The following is a 15,928-nucleotide window of genomic DNA, read 5'->3' as shown; positions in this document are numbered from 1 at the left end:
CACGCCCTCCCTTACCATGTAGGAATGCCGTGCTGTGTCAAATTCTTGTCCAGGCTAGCCAAGCTGATGGACGTTTTTTTTCTAATTTCTAAAAGCTATCTTTTTTATAAGAATATTTTTTTTTATATTATATATAGAAGCAGTATGGTTCTTCATTACTGTTTGGCTTCTTATAAGACCAAGGAAGGTTTATAGCTATTTTGGGGGAGAGTACATACCACATTCTCAAGAGATATCTCCCCTAGGAAAAATCTCCCCCCCCAAAAAAAAAAAAATTAGAAACCCACTAAAATTAAAGAGGTCTCTAGGGGCTAGTTTGTCATTAAATTAAAAATATTCTTATTTTTCACTCTTAAAAAAAGCTAGCTTTTTTATTTGGATGAAAAAAATCTGATATACATAAAATTATTGCAACACAGCACTGTTCTCATCTCCTGGCAGAATATTAAGAAAACAGCAAGTTTTTTCTCTGTGAAGCTTAAGATCCCAGGAATGGTTGGTCTAATTAGCAAGAATTAGCTAAATTATCTGAGACAAAGGAAGGATATGTGATGAGAAGGAAGACTTTGAGGGAATAAGGTAGATTTTCTTAGAATAAGGAAGAATGTCTTAGAATAAGGTAGATTTTCTTAGAATAAGGAAGAATGTCTTAGAATAAGGTAGATTTTCATAGAATTAGGAAGTATTTCTTAGAATAAGGTAGATCTTATTAGAATAAGGAAGAATTTCTTAGAAAAAGGAAGAATGTCTTAGAATAAGGTAGATTTTCTTAGAATAAGGAAGAATGTCTTAGAATAAGGTAGATTTTCTTAGAATAAGGAAGAATGTCTTATAATAAGGTAGATCTTATTAGAATAAGGTAGATTTTCTCAGAATAAGGAAGAATGTCTTATAATAAGGTAGATTTTCATAGAATTAGGAAGTATTTCTTAGAATAAGGTAGATCTTATTAGAGGAAGGAAGAATTTCTTAGAATAAGGAAGAATTTCTTAGAATAAGGTAGATTTTCTTAGAATAAGGAAGAATGTCTTAGAATAAGTTAGATTTTCTTAGAATAAGGAAGAATGTCTTATAATAAGGAAGATTTTCATATAATTAGGAAGTATTTCTTAGAATAAGGAAGAATTTGAGGGAAAAAGGTAGATTTTCTTAGAATAAGGAAGAATTTGCTAGAATAAGGTAGGTCTTCTTAGAATAAGGGAGAATTTGTGTAATTAAGGTAGAATTTCTGAGAATAAGTAAGAATTTGGGTAAATAGGGTAGATTTATTAAGCATAGTTGTAATAGTGAGGAAAAGGAAGAATTTCTAAGAATTAGGAAGAATTTGTAAGATGGTGGACAGAGGTCACCTTCCTTTAGTGAGAATTTGTAAGATAGTGGACAGAAATCACCTTCCTTACTGAGAATTTGTAAGAAAAAGGAAAGTAAATAGCCTTCCTATACCCAAGGAAGGGAATTTCTGTCCTTTTTAGGAATGACTTCATTTTCTTCATATGATCCAAATATCCTCTAGTAGTACATCCTCATATCAAATACAGGTGTTCAAGTCAATTATAGGTTCCAGGTATGATCCTGCAGGTCCTGATCCTCCAGGTCTCCAGAAATCTTTAAAAGGCTCCTGTGGCCGCAATTTTTGACTTAGAGACTTCAAATTTTAAACTTAAGCTTTTCTTATATGTCTACATAACGTATCAAAATTTCATAAAGATCCGCCGCCGTTTTCCCGCCGACCGCAGACTGCGACGGCTGGCAGCTGCCAAGTACAGCTGCGGCCGCTGAAATTTATATTTTGATATTTCAAATATAAAATTTACATAAAGATAAATATTTTCTGCAAAAAATTTTTTATTCTAGCTTCAAAAATAAAAAAATTACAGCCGTTTGACATTTTTAAGTAAAAAAGGACCTATAAACACAGGTTGTTAAATAAAAGGGTGAAGGAAGCAAAAATTGACCTTGACTTACTTAAGGTTGGAAATTCATCATAACACATGGGACTTGCACAACAAATTTTAGCCCTCTAGCTCTAACAGCAACTTAGATAATAGGGGGGGGGGGCGTTGAACGCCCTCCTCCCCCGACTGATTAAGGTGCGGCAAGGGGCCCGACTGTAAGGGGCTATAAGTAGCTAAGAAATTGGTTTTATATTTTAAAAAACTAGAGCTTATAGCGGTTCTACTGGTATGCATGACATTTTTCTACTAATAATTAGGATTTTAAAAAGGTATACATTTTTATTGAACACTTTAATCCTTAATGATTTACTCACGAGTCAAGTTTTAAGTCAGTTGGGATATTTTAACATGTTGCTCCTAAACTATGTGTAGCATATAAATCGTTTTTATATTTCTAAAAACTAGAGTTATTAACGGTTTTAACAGTAAACATACCTTTATCTACCATTAACACAAGCCGCGCAATTTTAATTTTTAAAATCTACGCATTTTTTGGCTCACCCTTTAATAATTTTTCTAAAATAGTTATGCGATTTTTGTATCCATATTTGGGGTTGTTTGTGTGTTTGTCCTTTAAGGTATCTTCAATTGCACCATAATTTACAGGAAGGTTACATAAGGTTGGTTTGTTAAAATAAAAAAAAAATCCGTAAATTTGATTTCAAAAAGAAAATTTATGCCATTTTAGTATTTATTTTTAAAAAAAATATGCAGCAAACAATCTTTTACATTTACATTTTTAAATCCAACTTTTGATTGAAACACGGCCTTTATAAATAAAAATATGTACAATTTTCCCCTCAATAACATGGTTGGATTGTTCCAATGTGTGTTAAGTGTACTGAGTTCGAGGGGCGGATTCAACGGACGAATTCACTAAGACCTAGTTCTGTAGAGAAGCTTCACTTCAACCAAATAACATAGGGTACAATTATATGTTGTAATCCGCAAGGGATTACAGACGTTCGCCCATACAGTGCGGCTACAGTGCGGCTACAGTGCGGCTACAACTGCAATGGATAATTAATAAACATACAAATCATAATATAACAAGGATGACAACATCCATAAAAGCGAAGCACTGAAACGGTAGGACAAACGAACACTTGTATAGTGTCAGAACTGAATAATCAGCATATAAATGTATAAGAGTCGAAGCAAAATTTTAAGTAAATTTGTTTAAAAACTGCTTGATTCAGGATAATGTTTATGGACATACTTACATTTGTAGGATTTGATTATAGAGTTGCTTCGCTTATAATATTGTTCTTTGTTGTCCCAAGAATCAATACACCAAAAATTAGATTAAACGGATAATTAGATGACATAAAACATTGTTGTTTAAAAAAAGTAGAAAAATCAACATGTTTAAAATGGACGTACGGACATTCTGGTAATGATTATAGGGTTGCTATGCTTTCTAAATCGTACCTAACTACTATAGGAATCATCATGCAAAGTTTGAAATCGATAGGGCAATTCTAACATGCCTAAATTAACGAATAAAAGCTATCTATCTCGGACGGACGGACGGACCGACCCTAATTATAGAAAAGCTTCGCTTTAAATTACAATAACATAGCAGGGTGTGGAGTCTGAGCCTCTATCCCTGCCATGTAGGCAACACATGGAGAACTCCCCCACGGCGGCAGCCAACATCATCCCTTACATCTAGCAGCAAACATAATTACATCTAGCAGCAAACATAATTACATCTATCAGCAAACATAATTACATCTAGCAGCAAACATAATTACAAATCAGAATTAGATAAATAGGTTTAACAGATCTATATATATGTATTCATTTGACAAGGCCTAAAGAGCGTAGCCCCTCTATACCTACGAGGTCTGTCATTACTACATTTACATGTTTATTTTACATGCAAACACAAACAATCCTAAATTAATTACATATTTCCACATTATATGTTACTAGCGGTTTCGCCCCTAGCCTCTAGGGGCTTTGCCCCAAGAGGTTTGATCAAACCAATTTTTTGTAGGTATTTAGATTTTAAAGAATAAATCTAAAAAAAAAATTTTATGGGGGGGGGGGAGTCTACCGCACTATTTGAATTTTATTTTTAAAAAGAAAAAAATTTTATTTATTTTTTTGGGGGGAGGGGGTATTTTTATTTTTTTTGGGGGGGGGGGTTGGGGGTGTCCCACCCTCCAAGAAAATAGTTATAAACCTTTCCGGGACCTATGAGAAGCTACCCTGTAAAGGAGAACCTGATCGGTTCAGCGGTTAGCGAGATCCTTCGCTACAAACAAACAAACAGACATACAGACATCGTTCTACTTTGAGATAATGGGAAGGAATTGTAAGTAATTGATAATCCTAATGAATCTACACAATATTAACAAGCAAATCTTTATCCAGAGGAGCATGGCTACTCTATCATTTAGTCTGACCCGCAACATTTGTCTGAGATGCCTAGAATAATTATTTCTCGCATCATATCATAAACAGCTTTTAGCGGAAATAAAATATACAATTATAAGATTAAAACTTGTTTTAATCTTGTAACTAAACTGGATATAATACAATGTTAGACCTAAATTTTTTTGGATGGCTGAGAACCGGTTCTAATTTACCAGACATTAATCGGTTTTGATTGAAACAGAATGTTGTTTAAAGGCCGCAAGGTTGTGATCAAACAGCCTGAATTGTACAGAAATCCTACTATTTTTTATGATGAATATTAATATTTGCAGATGGATAAGGATCCTGGTGGATCCACTCAGATGATGCCAGTGATACTGGAGCTAAAAGAAAGATTAGCTGGGAAATCTGTACAGGTAAACAATCAAACAACGATGACAATAGTCATAGAAGCTAAGCTCCTAAATCAGACTGTAGGACAAACAAACAGAAACAGTGTCAGAACTTAATAAGCAGAGTATAAATTTATAGGACTTAATTATTGAGTTACCTTGCTTATTCTTGTGTACCTTGTTGTTATAGGAATCATCATTCCAAAAATCGATAAATTCCACCCCATTCTTGCTATTTCAAAAGGCACATAGAAAGTTGAAAATCCTAAAGCGTTTTGATTCAGAGATGTCCCCTAGTTTTGATTCAGAGATGTCCCCTAGTTTTGATTCAGAGATGTCCCCTAGTTTTGATTCAGAGATGTCCCCTAGTTTTGTCCTCTTGTATGTTAACCCTCCAGTTTTTCCTATCTCATTTTCTGTGTGTGAAAGATAGAGGACTATAACTTAGTGACTTTTTAAATATGGGTATGACACATAAATGAGATTTAATTTTTTTGAATATCTCTATCCTGGCGGGCACAGGATGCCAGCAAACCTGGCAGGGTCATCCAGGTAAAGAGAAAAAATATTTTTTTTGACTTAATCAAAGTTTTTTATCTTACCAAAATACCAAAATATCCTCTAGTAGTCCTTATATGAATCTTTATATGAAAGATAGGTGTTCAAGTCAATTTCAGGTACCAGTTATAATCCTCCAGGTCTCCAGAAATCTTAGCAGCTGCCAGGTCTCCAGAAATCTTGGCAGCTGCCAAGTACATCTGGAGCCGCCAAAATTTGTGTTTTGAGATTTCTAATATAAAAGTTATATAAAGATAAACATTTGTTGAAAAAAATAATTTCTAGCTTCAAAAATAAGAAAATGACAGCCGTTTGAAATTTTAATTAAAAAGACATAAAAACAAAGGTTGTTAAATAAAAATGTGAAGTAAGCAAAAATTGACTTTGACTCACTTTTAGTTGGAAATTCATTATCAAACTAGGGACATGCACAAATTTTTAAAGCTCTCTAGCTCCTATTGGAGCTGAGATAATAGGGAGGGGCATTGAACGCCTCCCCCCCCTCGACCAATAATGGTGCGGCAAGGGGCCTGACTGTTAAGGGTTAATAAAAGTACTAATCAAAATATGAGAGGTACAGGCATTTAAGATTTATGCCAAAAATAAGCTTATAATTTTGCTTCAAGCCGTTGAAATTTATAATTGCATTTACTTTTACAAGTGTAGAATAGTTATTAATCGCATTGCATTATAAAAATGTACAATTACAAGATAAACCAGTTTTTTTAGCCTTGAGATGCCAAAGTCACAGGCTAAAAAATTTAAAAACAGTTTTATATTTGTTGAAAACTGGATATAATACGATGCTATACATAATTTTTCAGTATGGCTGAGAACCATTTCTAATCCACTGGATTGGTTTTAAAGCGATGATCGAAAAGTTTAGAAATATCCTTATTTGACAAAGCCCAAATTGTGTTAAAATTGTGTCAAAAATGATCCACGTGACGTAATAAAATGAGGGAGATGAGAGGAGAAGTGGGAAAGAAAACCTCTAAAAAGATTATGGATTTTCATTTTTATTATGTCACAGAAATCATTTTTGACATAATTTTAACACAATTTGGGCTTTGTCTCCTTATTCTTGACCAAAATTTAAATTTTCTGTAGGTTATATACCAACATGAATGTTTTTTTTTCTTTAGAAATTGTTGTCAAAGGAGGCAGATGTGACAGATGAATCATCTAATGAGTTGGTATTAAAACCATCAGAAGAGCAAGTTGAATGTGTACAGGTATACAATACATTTTTATCAGCTTATGCAAACAATAAAATTGATTTTTAAAAATTCCCAAAACCTATAATTGATTTTTAGCTGTTGTTGGTAAAATAGACGACCAAATCTTTTCTTTTTCCTCCTAACCCTAACCTAAAGATCTAACCCTACAAAAGATTTAATTTACAAACGATCTAACCCTGCAATTCTGCAAAAGGCATAAATCTACATTAGATCTAACCCTGCAAAAGGCAAAACCCTACAAAAGGTCTAATGTTAATAGCCTTGTTACAATTAAGCCTCTTAACATTTACTAAAGAAATATAACATCACACATAAGAATTATAAAAAAAATTTAAAATTTATAAAATATCCAAACCACTAAAATCCACTAATTTTCAATTAGTCATCTTCACACCTTATGCAGCTCTTTGCCTTATTTAACATTAGACCATTTGCAGCATAAGACTTTTTGTAAATTATTCTTTTTGTAGCATAAGACCTTTTATATAAATGAGACATTATGTAATTAGATCTTTTGTTGCAACGCCATTTTAACGGTATATGTGGTATTTTTCTACCATTAACATTTTTATACACAACCTTGAGATATGTTTTACAGGTGTCTAAAACATTTCTTAATCATTTTATAGCATTTTTTTTATGTTTTTTATTTTATAGGAAAGAAAAGAATCAAACACAGAAGATATTGGACGTGAAATTGAAACTGTTGAAAGAAACTCTGTTTATGTGGAAGATGTAAGTTCTGCTTTTTAAGTTTAAAAAATGACAAAAATAACATATTTATGTTACTAATATATAAAGAATAGAGGGTGAAGGTTCAACTTTGTATAAAAAAATATTTTTATTTACTTCCCTTTATAGTTAGGTTAGGTTTAAAAAGCCTTTTGTGTGCTTTAGAGTTTAATTGGTAAAACAAAAATTCTTGAAGTGCAGAATCTAAACAAATGGCATGTTCTAATTTGAACTATAACTATAGAGCTACAGATTGGATTGGAATTGGAAAAGGGTCTATGGGCTTTGGTTATGTATACCATTGATCCCCTTTAGCCCCTATAGGCCCATTGGGTCACTTGAGGAGGAGGGAGTTGAATTTGATATCTAAATTTTTTATTTTAGATTTGAAAAGAAAACAGAAAAACATCTTGTTACTTTATTTAAGAATTTGATGTGTTTCTTGAAAGGTGGAAAAATTCCAAACCAACTTAAAAGAAAAAATACACCCCCCCAAAAAATTTTTTTTTTAAATTTTTTTGTAATTTATTGCAAAACCAATTTGTCTTCACTTTTCTGATAATATAGTTGTCTTGTGGTGGTTTTAAGCTAATTTATTAGGTGAAGGGACACCCTCAACCCCCCCCCCAAACAAAAAAAATCTTCAATCCAAATAATTTTGTTTTGTATAGAAAAAGAGACACCTTCACCACATCATTGGGCAAAAAAAATTTACCACCCAAAATATTGAGGCCTTTTGTAATTTTAAAATTGGTATTTGTGGTAAAAGTTGTGGCACATACAGGTATTAAGTAAAATTTACAGTTGTCGTAAAATAGTTATCATATACTACGCTGATTATAACATGCATAAAAAACAATTTGGAAGGGAGTTCCCTTCTTGTCTTGGGTCAAAGATGCTAGTAAATATTTTGAGTAGGGGAAATGCCTTCAACCATACAAATGCGCAGCTCATTACCTTACACAGTTAGGAAGTTCTCAGACAAAGGTAGTGCAATCAAAGGGTTATTGCCTATTGGAAGTTACTTAACCTTATATCCAGTATCACATCTCATTACATTGAAATGATGCTCTGAATTCTCTAGATGATCACTTAAAAATATAATGAGAATCCCGCCCTTACATGGTGAGTTGGTGCTTCTATATTTCATATTTTATTTAACTTGATCTGTTATTAGTTGGAGAACCATGGTGAAATAAACAATGTTTCTGCAGCATTCAGTACTGCAGAGGAGCAAGTTAAATTTTTGAAGGTATTATTATCTATAATATATAAAGATTTTATTTCATTTATGGAAACTTAAAAATATTTTTATTTAACATTTGTACATCAACCATGTTTTTGAATGAAAAACAGATTTGTGTTTCATACAAAAACATGCTTAAAGGAAGCCTGTAAGAAATACATTACTCTAACTGCTGATAGATTGTCACAAGTAGACCCAATATCCAAAATTTCAAGCCTTCAGCTTCAATAACTAAAAAGTTATAGGCATGATCAAAATGACTTTTGGATCATGGAAAGAAAACAAAGTCATTCCTTAATTGGAAGAATTTTTTAGATGAAGGGCATAACTTGTCTCCCTTAACTTAGATTTTGCAAGTTGGAGGACATAAGTAGCCTCCTTTCATCACACAAAACCTAGCTTTTTGGTCCTTCACATAGCAAAATCTTGCATAAAATAGTTTATCTGTCCTTCACATAGCAAATTCTTGCAAAACATAGCATTTCTGTCCTTCACATAGCAAATTCTTGCAAAAACGTAGCAAATTCTTGGAAAACATGGATTTTTCTGACCTTTTTCTAACAGGAGATCAGAACTAAATCAGAACACACATAACAAGAGTTTTTACATAGTACATTCAGATTATCAATTATGCAGAGTTAAATGTACTGTTTGAACTTCTATCTAACAGGATATGAGAACTTAATCAGAGCACACATAACAAGAGTGTTTACATAGTACATTCAGATTATCATTTATTCAATTGCAGTTAGGCCCTTTTCAGTCCATCATATGTGACTTCTGTTCTATGACTTTGTTTTCTTTCCATGATCGTGACTTTTTAGTTATGTGAAAAGAGGCCAGCTATGATGATTTTTAGAAAAAGTAACATTGCATTCTTGGGATTTTAGTCTGCATAAAATGCTAAGTCCTCCACCTACTTCCCAAAAATTTGCAATGTTTTGCAAGAATTTGCTATGAAAAGGACAGTAATGCTATGTTTTGTAAGAATTTGCTATGTGAAGGACAGAAAAGCTAAGTTTTGCAAGATGAAAAGCAGCCTAATGTAAGAATTTGTCAGACAAAGGACATAAGTCACCTCCCTTAAGTTAGATTTTGTTAGATAAAGGACACAAGTAGCCTTCCTTAGACCAATTTCCAGTGACTTCTGTTCTAATTAGGAATGACTTTATTTTCTTTCCATGATCATGACTTTTTAGTTATGAGAAAAGTTTTAAAGTTTTCCATTGCTCATGATAGAAATTTTAAATTTACTGTGAAAATGGGTATTTCATTGAATTAAGTATTTAGTTACAGGCAACCTAACTTTCTGTTGAAAATAAGCTTTTGATTTTGGTTCTAGGCAGCATAATTTAACATTGAAATATCGACAAAGAGCAATTGAAAACTTTCAAGATTTACATACACTTAAAATTTAATCTTGAAATGCCTATAAGTTTTTTTGTTATTTAAGCTAAAGACTTCAAATTTATAGCACTGTGTCTACTTGTGGCAGTCTTTGAGCAGTTAGATCTGTGTATTTCTTGCAGGCTTCCTTTAATGTAGAGAAAGTGTAAATCTTGAGAAAACTTGATTTTTAGCTTATATAGTTATAATGTTCACATTTTAGAAAGACGAAAAATCTAGCAGCTCAGATTGTGGAACTGAAGATGGTAATGATGTTGATATGGTAAATATTTTTTTTGTTCCCTAACATATCCTAAAAATTAATACTTTTTATACTCCATGTAAAAATGCTTTTAAATTATTTAGCAACCTTAAAGCTAATATTATTTGATTTGCTTGATACAAAAAAATCACATATTTTCTTTAAAATTTCTCAAAATGACTGCAATCTATTCCTAAAGAAAAGGTTTGCATGCATGCAATCAATAAAAGTATAAATTTTAATAACAATTAATTTCCTTAATAATTTATAATTATTTTAGGCTAAGAAAGGATTCCTCACAAAAAGATGTCCATGGTGAGCAGTTATAAAAACAAAACAAGAATTTTTTTTTTGTAATTTTGGGTTGTTTCTGTCTGTACTTCATTAATTTATTTACTATTTATGAGTTTATATAAAAGGACTAAATTTAATTTTATTTTCCTAACTTTGTTATAAACATGAATTTATTTATAGTTATTTAATTTTTCTTAACCCTTACAGATTGGGGGGGGGGGGGTCATATTGACCCCCCCCCTCTATTTTTTCAATGTCATTTTTTTTGTAGGTAAGATAGAGAGTTGTGACTTCATGACTTTTTAAGTTTAGTAGTTATACGTCGGCAAGAGTTGATTTTATTAGGATATCTGGTCTGTGTCGGTCGTGGTGTCCGGTCAAAGTTGGTTGGGTAGCACCAAAATTAAAAAAAAATTCTAAATAAATCTTAATTTCTACATTATGACTTTGTATATAAGGTAGAAACCTAAAATTTTTTTGGTGAATACTGAGATATCAATGACCTTATGAGAAAAGTGGTGTTATGACCATTTGATCGCACCCTGGCCGACTTTATGACCAATTTTTGTCCGGCTTTTACTACAGACATATATCTTGAATATCGTGGCTTCTATTACAGCTAAAGACCTATAAATTTTTTTGGTAAATCCTAGAGCAATAATAAACAGATACAAATATTAATTGGCGCCGCCAACCGCCGTTTTACCACCGTAACCGCCGAAAATGGCGGTTTCCGTTATTTGCCGTTTTTTGGCGATGATCAGAAAATGTAATTTTTTTGTTATGAAAAATCAAAGTTCGTTCTTAAATTTGGTCATCCTAGCTGCAAAATTGGCCGCTCTACAGCTGTTTTAAAATTTAGCTGCTGGCCGCTAAAAAGCGGCTAAGGAGCGGCCTGAACGCTATGACTAGAAAAAGTAATTTTCTCTAAATATACACATGAACCAACAGAAAAAAATTTTACGTCTTTATCTGTAACAAAGCCGAGATAGAGGGGGGGGGGTCAATATGACCTTCCCCCCCCCCCCCCCCCCCCCTATCTATTAAGGTGGGAATAGGGGCCCGATCTGTAAGGGTTAAGTTTTTCCATGCTATGCAGAAAAACATTCAAATTTATTCAATGTTATTATGATTTCACAAAATGAGTTCTTTCATTAAAATATTGTTGTCAAAACTATATTATAATCTTTAATTTTGCTTTCTTTTTAAATCTTTCTATCTCCTTTTCTTTGAATCTTTTTTAAATTTTCTCTGAATGTTTAGCTTGTAATTTTAAACAGCTGTTAAGAAATTATTTTTTTTGGTATTTTATTGTATTGCTACTGAAACTGTTTTTAACCTTTTTTTTAAAAAGCTATATCAAAAATAAACTATGACACCAGTAGAATCATACTGAAGAGCTAAAAATACAAACAGGAACCAAAATTTTGGGGATTTTAAAGTTTATTTTTTACTATGAACTGAGAAAGTTTTTACAGACCATAAGTTTTTATATATTTTGGGGTAGAATTCTTTGCATCATAAATATTATATTCTAGTATAGAGTAAAATTAGGTCTTTTGATTTCATTTATCAAAATTCATTCTTAACAATATATCAATGAATTAACATAAACATGTATATGGTTTATTAACCATTTAAAACAAATAAAAATTGGCAGTAAAGGGTTAAATATATAAAATATGTAGGTTAACCCTTAACAGTCAGGCCTCTTGCCGCACCTTAATCGGTCAGGGGGTGGGCTTTCAACACCCCCCCCCCTATTATCTCAGTTTCTATTAGAGCTAGAGGGCTAAAAAAAAATTTTGCAAGTCCCCTGTAAAGTCAAAGTCAATTTTCGCTTCCTTCACCCTTTTATTTAAAAAACTTTGTTCATGGGTCCTTTTTACTTAAAAATTTCAAAGGGCTGTAATTTTCTTATTTTTGAAGCTAGAAGAATTTTTTTTGCAGAAAATGAAGATATTCAAAAAAATTCAGTTATGTGTCATACCCATACTTCAAAGTGATTGCGAAGCAAGTTTCAAAAACTTTAATATATATTTGGAATTACTTAGTTAATTAGAATTATGACAAAATTTTTGCCAAATTTCATATAAAAAGTGCCTTAAAACCTCTATTTTTAAATTTGCTACAGTACCACTAAAGTTCATTTACACAATTGTGTGCTAAACAAACTTTTAGATTTGTTGTCATTTTTCTTAACACAGACTGAGTTAATAAAATTAATACTTATAAATTAAGAGAAAAATTACTGCTTTTTATACTGTTGTTATCAATTTTGCTTATTGACAACTGAAAAAGTTGCAAACAAGGTTTAAAAATATTTCACCAATTGACTAAAAAGATATTTCTCAGCTTATTTTAGTGAAGCTAACATAACAGGCAAAGAGAACAAGTGTAGAGTAATGTATCATGGAAACACTACATAAGGTGCCCTCAAATGGTTTTAGAGAGATGTAGTATAAGTAGTGCACAGTTAAATTCAGTATAATTTTTGTTATCAATGTTGTGTCAAAGTGCCTCAATAAAATGATCCTTAGAACAGGAAGAAACTAGTGCTGGGTGTATCATTTAATAAATAATAATATAGATATAATTTAAATCTTTTGATTGTAGAATTCTAAAATAATAAAATATGTATAGCCTAAATATTTTTTAGAGTTCTGCATTGATATCACAATTACAGATTATGACTATAAGAGCTCCATTAAATCCACAAGCTATCAATTGGGCTGTGAGATAAAAGGGCATGCATTAATGTTTCCATTTTCCCATCACAAGTTGGTATTTTAGTAATTACATCATCCATTCATACCTCTTCTGAATGCAAATAAAAGGCTTCAGTATGGAAAAAAAGCATGAGGTACTCCTAAATCAGAAGAAACAAATCATGTAAATGAAGTGCTCTTCCAAATCTTATAAAATATTTTATTATTTTAGAATTCTACAATCAAAAGATTTAAATTATATCTATATTATTATTTATTAAATGATACACCCAGCACTAGTTTCTTCCTGTTCTAAGGATCATTTTATTGAGGCACTTTGACACAACATTGATAACAAAAATTATACTGAATTTAACTGTGCACTACTTATACTACATCTCTCTAAAACCATTTGAGGGCACCTTATGTAGTGCTTCCATAATACATTATTCTACACTAGTTCTGATTGCCTGTTATGTTAGTTGCACTAAAATAAGCTGAAAAATATCTTTTTAGTCAATTGGTGCAATATTTTTAAATCTTGTTTGCTACTTTTTCATTATGCAAAATTGATAACAACAGAATAAAAAGCAGTAATTTATTTCTTAATTTATAAGTATTAATTTTATTAACTCAGTCTGTGTTAAGAAAAATGGCAACAAATCTAAAAGTTTGTTTAGCACACAATTGTGTAAATGAACTTTAGTGGTACTGTAGCAAATTTAAATATAGAGGTTTTAAGGCACTTTTTATATGAAATTTGGCAAAATTTTGTCATAATCCTAATTAACTAAGCAATTCCAAATATATATCAAATTTTTATAACTTGCTTTGCGATCACTTTAAAGGCCACCATATTCAAAATCAAGATTTTAAAATGGATTTTTTTTAGCACATCAAAAACATTTTTGAATACTTTTGAGGGTAATTCTTATCTTTAACATGTATTTAGCTTCATCCATAAGACTGGAGGTCAACAGCTTTTCTCTAAAGTGATAGGGGTCGAAATTCTTTTTTTTAATATTTCTTATTTAGAAAAATCATTAATTTCTACCTAAAACTATATTTCCAAATAATTTATGCATAAATTCCTTTAAAAATTGTTAATTTATCAGAATCAATCTTTATAAGACGAGAAAAGTGCAAAAAAAATTGTTTTTCCATTGCTTTGTTTTGGATTTGCATATCTTTTTGGTTCACCAGTTTTTCCCAAAATGCTGTTTTTGAGATCTTGTGCTTCATTGGTGTTGATTACTAAAAAATTAACACTGGAAACTTGTAACCAAAAGATGCATCTACATTTCATATTTACAGGAAAATCATCCTAAATGAATAATAAAGCTGCTATTCTGAAAATTCATATTTGCCTATTTTTTTGGTTCGCAGTTTAAAATGGAAGCTGGACTCCAATTTTGTATTTATTTCTAGTTTGATGAAAACAAATCAAGTTTTTGCAACGGCTAATTTGTTGTTCTTGATGCTTGATGTGTGTTTGCCAGCCTGGGATTTCATCAGTGACTTAAAAGTTCTCATCCAGTACTGGTCAAACTCTGATTTTAACTGGGTAAGGATTTAAAATAAGTTCTATGTTTTGATTTTTTTAGTAATTTCAATTCTTGATTTTTTTTCTCATTTTGTATGTTTTAGAATGAATATGAAGTATATACTCAGCAAACAGGAACCAATCAATTAATTAAATTCTATTTTATTTTACCTTTTCTTAAACTTTTCTGATGAATCAATTTTCTTATTTCTATTTCTTTAATTCATATTTTATAAGACTTAAAAAAGAACATCAAACTCCTTATTTACAACTCAGCCACCTTTTAAAGTAAAAAGCTTACTAAGGCTGCATTATGTTCAGAATTTTATAGCACAAGAATTACAATATATCTGAAGTGTCCTACAGGGTTTTTATATATATTTTTTCTCAAGGACCTTATTTGCAGCTCTAAATCAATCTAGAATCAATAATAATTTTCATATATAAATATACATCAGTAGCTGCACTCCTAGTATCTAGAGGCTTATATTCAATGGGGAAGGAAATGTCATAAAAAATACCCTAAAATTATCTAGAATCTTATATATAATATTTATTTTGATACTGACTATTAGACCTTTTCATGAAAATACACTTTTTCGAATTTTAGTCCTCTGCTAACCTAAAAAGTTACTTTAGGAGCCTAGAAATACATGTACAAAATTTCAGCTCTCTATCTCTACTGGCGACCTAGCGCCAGGCATGTAAAATATCAATATGCAGAAGAGCTTAAAACCTGCACATTGATGAGATATTGTTAAAACCCCCGTGCTACCGTTATCTCTTGAAATTCTACATGCCTAGTGCTAGGTTGCCAGTAGAGATAGAGAGCTGAAATTTTGTACATGTATTTATAGGCTCCTAAAGTAACTTTTTAGGTTAGCAGAAGACTAAAATTCGAAAAAGTGTATTTTCATGAAAAGGTCTACTGACATTAGTCAATTTATACGTATACTTAAAATTATGTATATAGATAAAACCCTCAATAAATAAAACCTAAGAGTAATGCAGAAGCAAATATGTTGATTAATATAAAGTAACACAACCAGATAAAATTTCTTAATTATCTTGATTGGTTACTTGACATACAGATGTAGCCAACTACACATACAAATATACAAAGTTTGGACAAGAACAGATGAATTCCATTGGATTTATTGCATCAGGTGCTTGACATATTTTTTATGAAGTATAATTGTGCAAGTTTATTTATCAATATATTGACC

At 31.3% G+C, this 15,928-nt stretch overlaps 2 protein-coding genes and 1 long non-coding RNA gene across 3 annotated transcripts in view; all 3 read left to right on the top strand.

The window, feature by feature from the left end:
- The window catches only part of LOC145306728 (uncharacterized), a 108,333-nt gene that overhangs the window by 61,217 nt on the left and 31,188 nt on the right, over positions 1-15,928 (top strand). The window lies entirely within an intron of this gene.
- LOC145307042 (uncharacterized) lies at positions 4,673-9,341 on the top strand. The gene is made up of 5 exons (XM_080149380.1): positions 4,673-4,756; positions 6,436-6,525; positions 7,189-7,266; positions 8,441-8,515; positions 9,258-9,341. The coding sequence occupies exons 1-5, from the start codon at positions 4,673-4,675 to the stop codon at positions 9,339-9,341; spliced, it is 411 nt and encodes a 136-aa protein (XP_080005506.1).
- Positions 10,117-14,718, top strand: LOC145307391 (uncharacterized). The gene is made up of 3 exons (XR_013875439.1): positions 10,117-10,178; positions 10,438-10,472; positions 14,588-14,718. It is a non-coding gene; the product is annotated as an uncharacterized LOC145307391 (long non-coding RNA).

This window comes from Acartia tonsa, chromosome 15, assembly GCF_053477335.1.
Source record: "Acartia tonsa isolate MP-2025a chromosome 15, ASM5347733v1, whole genome shotgun sequence".
Classification (NCBI taxonomy): domain Eukaryota; kingdom Metazoa; phylum Arthropoda; class Copepoda; order Calanoida; family Acartiidae; genus Acartia; species Acartia tonsa.
The sequence above is the reverse complement of the archived record's forward strand: the minus strand, read 5'-3'. Positions and strand labels throughout refer to the sequence as shown.

Excerpts from the sequence above, each read along its gene's own strand:
- LOC145307042 (XM_080149380.1), top strand. The coding sequence starts at position 4,673 with ATGGATAAGGATCCTGGTGGATCCACTCAGATGATGCCAGTGATACTG. Across the intron at positions 4,757-6,435 it reads TAGCTGGGAAATCTGTACAG|AAATTGTTGTCAAAGGAGGC; the intron begins GTAAACAATCAA and ends TTTTTTCTTTAG. Across the intron at positions 8,516-9,257 it reads AGCAAGTTAAATTTTTGAAG|TTAGGCCCTTTTCAGTCCAT; the intron begins GTATTATTATCT and ends ATTCAATTGCAG.